Genomic DNA, 12,994 nt, shown 5'->3' with positions numbered 1-12,994 from the left:
AGGAACACATCGACAACAGCCACCCTCGAAGCAGCGTTACCCATGCAGAGCAAGGGGAACAACTACTCCAAGTCTCAGAACGAGTGACGTTTGAAACGCTATTAGCGCGCACCCCGCTAACTAGCTAGCCATTTCACATCGGTTACATCAGCCTAATCTCGGGAGTTGATAGGCTTGAATTCATAAACAGCAGAGCTGTTGGCAAGACACACAAAACTGCTGGTGCCCACCATCGCTCAGTCAGACTGCTCTATCAAATCATAGACTTTATTATAACATAATAACACACAGAAATACGAGCCTTAGGTCATTAATATGGTCGAATCCGGAAACTATCATCTCGAAAACAAAACATTTATTCTTTCAGTGAAATACGGGACTGTTCCGTATTTTATCAAACAGGTGGCATCCATCAGTCTAAATATTCCTGTTACATTGCACAACCTTCAATGTTATGTGATAATTATGTAAAATTCTGGCAAATTAGTTCGCAATGAGCCAGGTGGCCCAAACTGTTGCATATACCCTGACTCTGCGTGCAATGAACGCAAGAGAAGTGACACAATTTCACCTGGTTAATATTGCCTGCTAAACTGGATTTCTTTTAGCTAAATATGCAGGTTTAAAAAATATATACTTCTGTGTATTGATTTTAAGAAAGGCATTGATGTTTATGGTTAGGTACACGTTGGAGCAACGATAGTCCATTTTCGCGAATGCACACTGCATCGATTATATGCAACGCAGGACACGTTAGATAAACTAGTAATATCATCAACCATGTGTAGTTATAACTAGTGATTATGATTGATTGTTTTTGAAAAGATAAGTTTAATGCTAGCTAGCAACTTACCTTGGCTTCTTACTGCATTCGCGTAACAGGCGGGCTCCTCGTGAGGCAGGTGGTTAGAGCGTTGGACTAGTTAACCGTAAGGTTGCAAGATTGAATCCCTAAGCTGACAAGGTAAAAATCTGCCGTTCTGCCCCTGAACAAGGCAGTTAACCCACCATTCCTAGGCCGTCATTGAAAATAAGAATGTGTTCTTAACTGACTTGCCTAGTTAAATAAAGGTGTAAAAAAAATATATCTGCAAAATCCGCATCCAAAATTACCGATTTCCGATTGTTATGAAAACTTAAACTCCTCCATAGGCATAATTCCGTGGGCCTAATTCTGATAATTAATGTCATAACAACATGTACAGCGCTCTCCTCACCTGCAAAAATTCAGTCGCATGTCGGCATGTCGCACCCTACACTGCACTTGTCTGTCCAATGCTTAGCTTTGGTACATAGCTTTGCCCCCTTCATAGCAAGCTGTACAATCCATTGGTGAAGTAATTTATTGTTGTGCTAAATAAAATAAAATTTCAGAGGTTTGTTTAAAAAGGACAAGAAAGGAACTTAATAAACTGTTACTTTTTTGTTAGAACCGATTCAGAACTTTATTTTGCTGGTCAGAACAATTGAACAGAACCCCCAAAAATATGATTCTATTCAGAACTAAACAATGGGGAAATAATCTTGGTTCCAACTTCTGGAACTGACATCAACAACAGGCATACCATTTTTTTCCTGGTTGAGGGTTTTTATGAGAAATATTACTGTGATGAAAATTCCAGATTGTCTGCATAATCAAATAACATTCAGCTCAGACACCCATACATTCCCCACAAGACATGTCACCAGGCGTCTCTTCACAGTCCCCGAGTCCAAAACGAATTCACGGCATCGCACATTATTATACAGAGCCATGATTGTGTGGAACTCCCATCTCCAATTACTCAAGCAAACAGCAAAATTACCTTTTAAAAAACGGATTAAACAACATCTCATGGAATGGCGGGGACTGTGAGGGGACAAACACAGAGTGGAGTACGCTCTAACACACACCATTTTTTTGTCGTATTGTTTGTGTAATTCTTTCATTGTTTGTATATCGTTGTGTTTTAAATGTGTGACTGTCCTTGTATATCAGTGCTTTCTTACTTGTCTTGTTTTTGTGTGGACGCCAGGAAGAGTAGCTGCTGCTTCTGCAAATGGTAATAGGGATCCAAATAAAGCATAAAAGTCATGTAGGGCCATATAGCACCCGTTAGAGTTTAGGACAGGTGCGTCGTGTATTCATGTTGAATGTTCTCATAAACCCACTCACTGTTGTAGATAAAATAAACTGCTGAGTAGTTCTGAGCTAGCATTCAGACGGCCCAGGTCTAGCCTATGCCTTGCAGGCAGGGAGTGTCTCACTCCTCAACCCCCTTTCTAGGTTTTCAAGCTGATTCTTGTACTTAAATATCTTTTAATTTACAGACGAGAGACTTAGTGCTATTTTGCACTGTGAATGTGAGATTATATTCTGGCTATTAGTTTATAGGTATGCCATAGTGCAGTCATTTGAACCCCAACATTTAGCCTAGAGAGTAATTTTGCAGCGCTTTCATGCGTCCTCAACTCCTTCTGTATGTTATGGAGGGATAGGGTCCTCACACTGATTTAAAAGCCTACGGTACTCTTTGATGGCTGTTACTAAAGACAAGAGATGTTTTATTAAATTTATAGTCAACTGTACATTTTCTCAAGAATCTTGCTCCAAGATCTGCTAAAGGGGTCTGAATAAGCAATGTCAGTAGTAGGCCAACTGTAGTGAGAGAGCAGTCCCAGGCCACAGCAGGCTGCATCTTAAACCCTGTGTTTATTCAGTGCTCTGAGAGCCTGGTCTGGTGGGGCAGCAGAGTGGAGTACAGTGAAGGGGTGGTTTTGTGTCTGCACCATCTGGGCTCCAGTCACATCCTGTGACTCCGCTCTGAACCAGCTGCACTCAGCCTCAGGTAGGCTATAGCTCCAGGCTGCTACAACTAATGGGCAGACTGGGAGGGAGCCTCAGGGTTAGTCATTGTGCTATTAGACGTTTAGAGAAGACTGTACTAAGGCACTAAACCATAATTGCTCCAGGGTCGCCGTTGATAATGGCAGTCCCTGCCACTCTCCGAGAGGGTGTCTCTGAGGGAGTTGGGAGGAATTTTTTTGTTAAATAGTTTTCAAAAGATCTGGATCTGGATTCCTATATGATAGGATTAAATGCACAGGAATAGAACAGACAAATCATTGACTTGACTGGGGATAGGCGAAATCCAGATAACTTTTTATTATTTTTTTTTGTTTTGGAGATTTCTGCCAACATTTTGTCTGGAATTTGGGTTCTCACAGCAACACTTTTTAGTTTATGTAATTTGTTTTGTGGAGCAGTCAAGTCGGCAGAAAATCGTATTTGATTTCTAACTCTGAACTACTCCTCACTTTCTCTTGTTCTATCAGCACCTCTATCTCTGTCTCTTTCCCATATACACACTCAGCATGTAAGTGGCTTTACATTAAGCTAATGATGATACAGGGACACCAGCTGCTTTTCCTCTTTTGCTGGCTCTAAATGGGGCAGGTCAGTGGACAGGTGTGAGGGGCTTGCAGTGGCCCCAGAGTGATTGGTAATGAACTAACTGTTGCAGAACGTGGTGATCTATATCAGAGCCTGGAAACATGTACTTGAGATGGACTTCGGGGTTATGTTTAGGATTTAGATACAGGGCTGTCCTGGCATGTAGGCCAAGGAACAGATTGGCTCAGAAAGTAGTTTCAGGGTGCAGTGCCTGTGTCTACTGAGCTGTGATAGGTGCCCTTCTGTGCCCTTCACAGATCAGTGTTTTACATGTAATTCGGAAAGTATTAAGACCCCTTGACTTTTTCCACATTTTGTTAAGTTACAGCCTTATTCTAAAATGTATTATTTTGTTCTTCCTCATTAATCTACACACACTACCCCATAATAACAAAGCGAAAACATGTTTTTAGAAATGTTGCCAAATTTATTATAAATAAAGAACAGCAGAAATACCTTATTTACGTAAGTATTCAGAACCTTTGCTATGAGACTCAATTTTGCTCAGGTGCATCCTGTTTCCATTGATCATCCTTGAGATGTTTCTACAACTTGATTGGAGTCCACCTGTGGTAAATTCAATTGATTGGACATGATTTGGAAACGCACACATCTGTCTATATTAGAGGTCGACCGATTTATGTTTTTTCAAAGCCGATACCGATTATTGGAGGACCAAAAAAAGCAGATGCAGATTTTTGTAATAATGACAATTACAACAATACTGAATGAACACTTTTTTATTTTAACTTAATATAATACATAAACAAAATAAATGTAGTCTCAAATAAATAATGAAACGTTCATTTTGGTTTAAATAATGCAAAAACACAGTGTTGGAGAAGTGAAAGTGCAATATGTGCCATGTAAAAAAGCTAACGTTTAAGTTCCTTACTTAGAACATGAGAACATATGAAAGCTGGTGGTTCATTTTAACATGAGTCTTCAATATTCCCAGTTTAGGTTGTAGTTATTATAGGACTATTTCTCTCTATACCATTTGTATTTGATATACCTTTGACTATCGGATGTTCTTATAGACACTTTAGTATTGCCAGCCTAATCTCGGGAGCTGATTGGCTTGAAGTCATAAACAGCGCTGTGCTTGAAGCATTGCGAAGAGCTGCTGGCAAACGCAGGAAAGTGCTGTTTGAATGAATGCTTACGAGCCTGCTGCTGCTCAGTCAGACTGCTATATCAAATCATAGACTTAATTATAATATAATAAACACACAAATACGAGCCTTAGGTCATTAATATGGTCAAATCCGGAAACTAGAATTTCGAAAACAAAACGTTTATTCTTTCAGTCAAATACGGAACCGTTCCGTATTTTATAGAGCGGGTGACATCCCTAAGTCTAAATATTGCTTTTACTTTGCACAACCTTCAATGTTATGTCATAATTATGTAAAATTCTGGCAAATTAATTACGGTCTTTGTTAGGAAGACATAATCTTCACACAGTTCGCAACGAGCCAGGCGGCCCAAACTGCTGCATATACCCTGACTCTGCTTGCACAGAACGCAAGAGAAGTGACACAATTTCCCTAGTTAATATTGCCTGCTAACATTAATTTCTTTTAACTAAATATGCAGGTTTAAAAATATATACTTGTGTATTGATTTTAAGAAAGTCATTGATGTTTATGGTTAGGTACATTGGTGCAACAACGGGGCTTTTTTTCACGAATGCGCTTGTTACATCATCACCAGATTGGCAAAGTAGGCTGTGATTCGATGATAAATTAACAGGCACCGCACTGATTATATGCAACGCAGGACAATCTAGATAAACTAGTAATATCATCAACATGCGTAGTTAACTAGTGATTATGTTAAGATTGATAGTTTTTTATAAGCTAGGTTTAATGCTAGCTAGCAACTTACCTTGGCTCCTTGCTACACTCGCGTAACAGGTGGTCAGCCTGCCATGCAGTCTCCTCGTGGAGTGCAATGTAATCGGCCATAATCGACGTCCAAAAATGCTGATTTACCGATTGTTATGAAAACTTGAAATGGGCCCTAACTAATCGGTCGACCTCTAATCTATGTAAGGTCCCACAGTTTACAGTGCATGTCAGAGCAAAAACCAAGCCATGAGGACGAAGGAATTGTCCATAGAGCTCTGAGACAGGATTGTGTCGAGGCACAGATCTGGGGAAGGGTACCAAAGAATGTCTGCAGCCTTGAAGGTCCCCAAGAACACAGTGGCCTCCATCATTCTTAAATGGAATAAGTTTGGAACCACCAAGACTCTTCCTAGAGCTGTCCGCCCAGCCGAACTGAAGAATCGGGGGAGAAGGGCCTTGGTCAGGGAGGTGACCAAGAACCCGATTGTCCGCTCTGAAGGAGCTCCAGAGTTCCTCTGTGGAGATGGGAGAACCTTCCAGAAGGACAACCATCTCTGCTGCACTCCACTAATCAAGCCTTTATGGTAGTGGTCAGACGGAAGCCACTCCTCAGTAAAAGGAACATAACAGCCTGCTTTGAGTTTGCAAAAAGGCACCTAAAGGACTCTCAGACCAGGAGAAACAAGATTCTCTGGTCTGATGAAACCAATATTGAACTCTTTGGCCTGAATGCCAAGCGTCACATCTGAAGGAAACCTGGCACCATCCCTACGGTGAAGCATGGTGGTGGCAGCATCATGCTTTTGGGATTTTTTTCAGCTGCAGGGACTGGGAGACTAGTCAGGATCTTGATGAAAACCTGCTCCAGAGCTCTCAGGACCTCAGACTGAGGCGAAGGTTCACCTTCCAACAGGATAATGACCCTAAGCACACAGCCAAGACGATGCAGGAGTGGCTTCAGAACYACTCTCTGAATGTCCTTGAGTGGCCCGGCCAGAGCCCGGACTTGAACCCGATCTAACATCTCTGGAGAGACCTGTAAATAGCTGTGCAGTGACGCTCCCCATCCAACCTGACATCTGATCTGCAGAGAATAATGGGGAAAATCTATCCAAATACAGGTATGCCAAGCATGTGTCAGCATATGGTCTCACAAGGGGTCTGAGGATCTCATCTCGGTACCTAATGGCAGTCAGGCTACCTCTGGCGAGCACATGGAGGCCTGTGCGGCCCCACAAAGAAATGCCACCCCACACCATGACTGACCCACCGCCAAACCGGTCATGCTGGAGGATGTTGCAGGCAGCAGAACGTTCTCCACGGTGTTTCCAGACTCTGTCACGTCTGTCACATGTGCTCATGTGCTCAGTGTGAACCTGCTTTCATCTGTGAAGAGCACAGGGCGCCAGTGGCGAATTTGCCAATCTTGGTGTTCTCTGGCAAATGCCAAACGTCCTGCACGGTGCTGGGCTGTAAGCACAACCCCCACCTGTGGACGTCGGGCCCTCATACCACCCTCATGGAGTCTGTTTCTGACCGTTTGAGCAGACACATGCACATTTGTGGCCTGRTGGAGGTCATTTTGCAGGGCTTTGGCAGTGCACCTCCTTGCACAAAGGCGGAGGTAGCGGTCCTGCTGCTGGGTTGTTGCCCTCCTACGGCCTCCTCCACGTCTCCTGATGTACTGGCCTGTCTCCTGGTAGCGCCTCCATGCTCTGGACACTACGCTGACAGACACAGCAAACCTTTTTGCCACAGCTCGCATTGATGTGCCATCTTGGATGAACTGCACTACCTGAGCCACTTGTGTGGGTTGTAGACTCCGTCTCATGCTACCACTAGAGTGAGAGCACCGCCAGCATTCAAAAGTGACCAAAACATCAGCCAGGAAGCATAGGAACTGAGAAGTGGTCTGTGGTCACCACCTGCAGAATCACTCCTTTTTTGGGGGTGTCTTGCTAATTGCCTATAATTTCCACCTTTTGTCTATTCCATTTGCACAACAGCATSTGAAATTTATTGTCAATCAGTGTTGCTTCCTAAGTGGACAGTTTGATTTCATAGAAGTGTGATTGACTTGGAGTTACATTGTGTTGTTTAAGTGTTCCCTTTATTTTTTTGAGCAGTGTACATAAAAAACAAAAAATCTAAATCTGGATTTGCTTTGTCATTATGGGGTTTTGTGTGTAGATTGAGGGAAAGAAAACAAAGAAAAAATTTAACTTTAGAATAAGGCTGTAAACGTAACATAATTTGGAAAAAGTCAAGGGGTCTGAATACTTAACGAATGCACTGTATGCAAAAAGGTTGCTGTCTGGGGCAAACCAGGCTTTCCTTTTCCTGGTTTCACTATGTTCTGTTAGCTGCATCATAACCTGACATGTTTTGTAATAAAGTAGCCTATGTTCACTACAGTTGCTGTAGCCCACTTGTCTAGTCCCTATTGGCCACATTTTGCTATGTGTATAGGCATTTATTTTCTTTTGTCTGATCTCTTGGCCTTTTGTTACTCTAATAGATTACATATTTTCCTCCTCTGTTGCTGCAGAAACTAAATTAATCTCAGACTAATGACTGATTAGTGTGGCCAGTCACTCTGAGTGGCTGGTGCTCGCAGGGTTGAGTGGGTAGTGCCAGTGCCTCTGAGGGTAATATGTAGGTAGGTATGTCACTGTAAGTCCCAGTGGAATTTGGCTTTCTTAACAAAATATGGTAGCTTGGACACTGGCTTTTGTTGACATCAGTTTTTTCTAAGCCAGATGTTACCACACAAGCCACATGTTGCTAAATGCATTGATGGATTCACCATTTTTTATTAATCATTTTGTTTTAACAAAGTTTTGCTTTGCACATGCAAAGGGATTTGGTTATGCAATTCAGCGCTAAATAGCAATTGGAGCAATCGGATCAGATTGTAATTCCAGTAAGAGTCATGCGGTCCCTCCTGCCAAATCCCCGGGGGTGTCAGCTGTCTCATCTCACCTGATCATTTTCCCCTCTGCAGTTGTGCAGCCTGCTAACCTCTGACCCATGGCGGAAACGTCCCTGCTGCCCACCTCCTCGTTGGTTTCACATGCTCAGCACAGAGCACCCTCTCACTCTCTGTTTGCATTCCACAACACAGACAGCCCTGCCAACCGGTCCTGGGCCCATACGGACAGACGGATCAGATTCTCTTAGTGTCACTACCCGCTCCCCTCCAGGCCCCCTCACACAAGCACAGACACACCACACAAGACAACACTGCACCAGTATTCACTCCCCGCTGTTTTCTCCCCAGACTGTGACTACGGCTGTTCCCTGGCTATGTTAGAGTGAAGACACACTCACAACAGGGATGTCCACTCCGACTCTTGTTTGTTTGGCTTTATTTAAGACATCAACTGTATCCTGTATTTCTTCCTTTTCCAGGCCCTCTTTATGCTGCGTAGCTGCTGTCTTCAGTTCCACTGTTAAAAAAGTATTCTCTCTCTTTTGGGAGGAGTGGTGGTCTTGGCGGAAAGCCAGTGGAGATGAGGGCCCATACAGGCAAGGAAAGAGTGAAGGGGAGGGGTGGGATTTTGGGAATGGACAAAAAGTGTCAGAAGGGAAAGCAAGAAAGCCAAACGCTCTCATTTCCTTGTAATCATGTGACCGGTGTGTGTGTTGTGTGCCTCTGCCTGTAAGTCCCAATGAACTGCCTGAACAGGTTACTGAGGTCCTCTCCTCTGTCTGGCAGCCCCCCCGCCCTCTTCACTCTTCATCAGTCTCGTCACTCTTTCATAGCAGTCACTGATAAACAGAGTCCTGACTCATGATCACATGTCAACAACCCTATCTGGAAATAGAAAGCCTGTCCCTGGTTAAGGGGGTCGTTATGTAGACTAGTCCTAGATGTGAGACAGTACATTTAATGCATTTCTTTTCAGCAGTCATGATTGACCTATTGAGTTAAGAGATTCTAAAATGACCTTTGAATTTGGTACCTTGAATTAACATAATTTCTTGAATAAAATAGGAATCGTCTATCTGGGACGCTAACGTTCTTAGAGTGGGAGTTTTGGAAATCCATGTCGGGATTTCCCTTTGACACACACGCTCCCTGGTAAAGGAACACAGTGTACTCTTGGAGATTGAGCATTTAGGGAGGGGGGCAAGCGGTGTCGGGTATTGGGAAACATTGGCTAAAACCCCGCCCAGGAACTAGAGAACTTGCGTACAAAGATGTGATAAACTTGTACTGTACGAAAATTTGAATTGGAAGGAACGTGTTTTTACCAGATGTAAGACATTGTTGTTTAGTACAGAACATTAATGTTCCCTGCTGCTGTTGAGCTTGTTGATGCCTCCACCTTTGACCCGTTTTGGCCTTAAGTTGATCCTTTTCCAGAATTTTCCTTAATATGACGCGTCCCAGGATCCCTCGGGTTCAGCCAACCCTGGACGACCGCATCTTCCCCACACAGCCCGGCGTCACTGCCGTCTACAGCGTGAGTACACACACACACACAAACACACACACACACACACATTCATGCTCCACCACAGATGCATATGCTCATACCACACATGCTGGTTGTGAACCCTGGCAAGCATTTGCCAACCACATATCTCACGTCTGACACTGCAGGGCGCCAGACTGCGACCATTTAGTGACATTTTTCTACCCTTTGACTTGGTCGTGTGAGTAAAATGTTTAATTGGTTGCATCGGTGCTAGCTACATATTCTACATGGTCACTAGGGGTGTAACGGTTCACCAAACCCACCATTTGATACTTATTGTGGTTTTGGGGGTTCGGTTTCTGTACAGCTGGAAAACGTTATGCAATTAACAATGTAAAAATCAAACTTCATTTGACACATGCGCCGAATACAACAAGTGTAGACCTTACCGTGAAATGCTTACTTACAAGCCGTTAGCCAACAGTGCAGCTCAAGAAGAGTTAAGAGATTATTTACCAAATAAACTAAAGTAAAAAATTATTAAAATAAAAAGTAACATAACAGAAATAACGAGGCTATATACAGGGGGTACCGGTACAGAGTATATGTGCGGGTTACAGATTAGTTAGTAATTTGTACATGTAGGTATGGGTGAAGTGACTATGCACAGATAATAAACAGTGAGTAGCAGCAGTGTACAAACAAATAGAGGGGGGGGTCAATGTAATAGTCTGGTGGCCATTTGATTAATTGTTAAACAGTCTTATGGCTCGGGGGTAAAAGCTGTTAAGGAGCGTTTTGGTCCTAGACTTGGCACTCCGGTACCGCTTGCCGAGTGGTAGCAGAGAAAACAGCCTATGACTTGGGTGACTGGGAGTCTCTTACAATATTATGGGCTTTCCTCTGACACCACATATTATATAGGTCTTGGATGGCAGGACGCTTGGCCCCAGTGATGTACTGGGACGTACGCACTACCCTCTGTAGCGCCGTACGGTCAGATGCCAAGCAGTTGCCATACCAGGCGGTGTTGCAACCGGTCAGGATGCTCTCGATGGTGCAGCTGTAGAAGTTTTTGAGTATCTGAGGACCCACGCCAAATCTTTTCAGTCTCCTGAGGGGGGGAAAAGGTTTTGTCTTGCCCTCTTCATGACTGTCTTGGGGTGTTTTGGACCATAATAGTTTGTTGGTGATGTGGACACCAAGGAACATAACTCTCGACCCGCTCCACGACAGCCCCGTTGATGTTAATGGGGGCTTGTTCGGCCCGCCTTTTCCTGTAGTCCACGATCAGCTGCTTTGTCTTGCTCACATTGAGGGAGAGGTTGTTGTCCTGACACCACACTGCCAGTTCTCTGACCTCCCTATAGGCTGTCTCATCGTTGTCGTGATCAGGTCTACCGCTGTTTTGTCGTCGGCAAACTTAATGATGGTGTTGGAGTTGTGTTTGGCCATGCAGTCGTGTGTGAACAGGGAGTACAGGAGGGGAGTAAGTACACACCCCTGAGGGGCCCCAGTGTTGAGGATCCACGTGGCAGACGTGTTGTTGCCTACCATTACCACCTGGGGGCTGCCCGTCAGGAAGTCCAGGATCCAGTTGCAGAGGGAGGTGTTTAGTCCCAGGGTCCTTAGCTTAGTGTTGAGCTTTGTAGGCACTATGGTGTTGAACGCTGAGCTGTTGTCAATGAACAGGATTCTCACATAGGTGTTCCTTTTTGTCCAGGTAGGAAAGGACAGTGTTGAGTACGATTGAGATTGCGTCATCTCTGGATCTGTTGTGGCGGTATGCAAATTGGAGTGGGTCTAGGGTATCCGGATGCTGTTGATGTGAGCCATGACCAGCCTTTCAAAGCACTTCATGGCTACTGACGTGAGTGCTACGGGGCGGTAATCATTTAGACAGGTTACCTTCGCTTCCTTGGGCACAGGGACTATGGTGGTCTGCTTGAAACATGTAGGTATTACAGACTCCGTCAGGGAGAGGTTGAAAATGTCAGTGAAGACACTTGCCAGTTGGTCCGCGCATGCTTTGAGTACACGTCCTGGTAATCCGTTTGGCCCCGCGGCTTTGTGAATGTTGACCTGTTTAAAGGTCTTGCTCACATCGGCTACCGAGAACGTTATCACACAGTCATCCAGAACAGCTGGTGCTCTCGTGCATGCTTCAGTGTTGCTTACCTCAAAGTGAGCATAAAAGGCATTTAGCTCGTCTGGTAGGCTTGCGTCACTGGGCAGCTCGCGTCTTGGTTTCCCTTTGTAGTCCATAATAGTTTTCAATACCTGCCACATCTGACGAGTGTCAGAGCCGGTGTAGGAGGATTCAATCTTAATTCTGTATTGACACTTTGCTTGTTTGATGGTTCGTCTGAGGGCATTCCTGGATTTCTTATAATCATCCGGATTAGTGTCCCGCTCCTTGAGCTTTTAGCTCGATGCAGATTTTGCGTGTAATCCATGGCTTCTGGTTTGGATATGTACATACGGTTGCTGTGGGGACGACGTCGTCGATGATGCTGATGACTGAGGTGATATACTCCTCAATGCCATTGGATGAATCCCGGAACATATTCCAGTCTGTGCTAGCAAAACAGTCCTGTATTGTAGCATCCTCATCTGACCACTTCCATATTGAGCAAGTCACTGGTACTTCCGGCTTCAGTTTTTTTGCTTGTAAGCAGGAATCAGGCGGATAGAATTATGGTCAGATTTGCCAAATGGGGGAGAGCTTAGTATGCATCTCTGTGTGTGGAGTAAAGGTGTTCTAGAGTTTTWTTTTTCTGGTAAAACCGATTTAAGTTTGCCTGCATTAAAGTAGCATTTTCTTGTTTGCTTATGGTCTTATTGAGTTGTTTGGGTGCGGTCTTAGTGCCAGCATCGGTCTGTGGTGGTAAATAGACGGCTACAAATAATACTATAGATAGGGTGGTCTACAGTTTATCATGTGGTACTCTATCTCCGGCGAGCAATACCTCAAGACTTCTTTAATATGAGACTACCCGCACCAGCTGTTATTAACAAAAAGACACACACCCCCACCCCTCGTCTTACCAGACGTAGCTTCTCTGTTCTGCCGGTGCATGGAAAATCCCGCCAGCTCTATATTATCCGTGTCGTCATTCAGCCACGACTCGGTGAAACAAGATATTACACTTCTTAATGTCCCGTTGGTAAGATAATTGTAGGTCATCAATTTTATTTTCCAATGATTGCATGTTGGCAAGTGGAATTGATGGCAGTGGGAGTTTACTTGCTCTCCTACGGATTCTCAGAAGGCAGCCCGATAT

At 44.1% G+C, this 12,994-nt stretch overlaps 1 protein-coding gene across 2 annotated transcripts in view; it reads left to right on the top strand.

Annotated features, from left to right (window-relative positions):
• The window catches only part of LOC111969982 (eukaryotic translation initiation factor 4 gamma 3), an 84,739-nt gene that overhangs the window by 7,129 nt on the left and 64,616 nt on the right, over nucleotides 1-12,994 (top strand). For both annotated transcript variants that reach the window (XM_023996429.1, XM_023996425.1), the window contains exon 2: nucleotides 9,656-9,755. In XM_023996429.1, coding sequence (XP_023852197.1) covers nucleotides 9,656-9,755 — 100 coding nt within the window. The remainder of the gene's footprint in view (nucleotides 1-9,655; nucleotides 9,756-12,994) is intronic.

The sequence above is a fragment of the Salvelinus sp. IW2-2015 genome, linkage group LG11, assembly GCF_002910315.2.
Source record: "Salvelinus sp. IW2-2015 linkage group LG11, ASM291031v2, whole genome shotgun sequence".
In the NCBI taxonomy this organism is placed as follows: Eukaryota; Metazoa; Chordata; class Actinopteri; order Salmoniformes; family Salmonidae; genus Salvelinus; species Salvelinus sp. IW2-2015.
The sequence above is the reverse complement of the archived record's forward strand: the minus strand, read 5'-3'. Positions and strand labels throughout refer to the sequence as shown.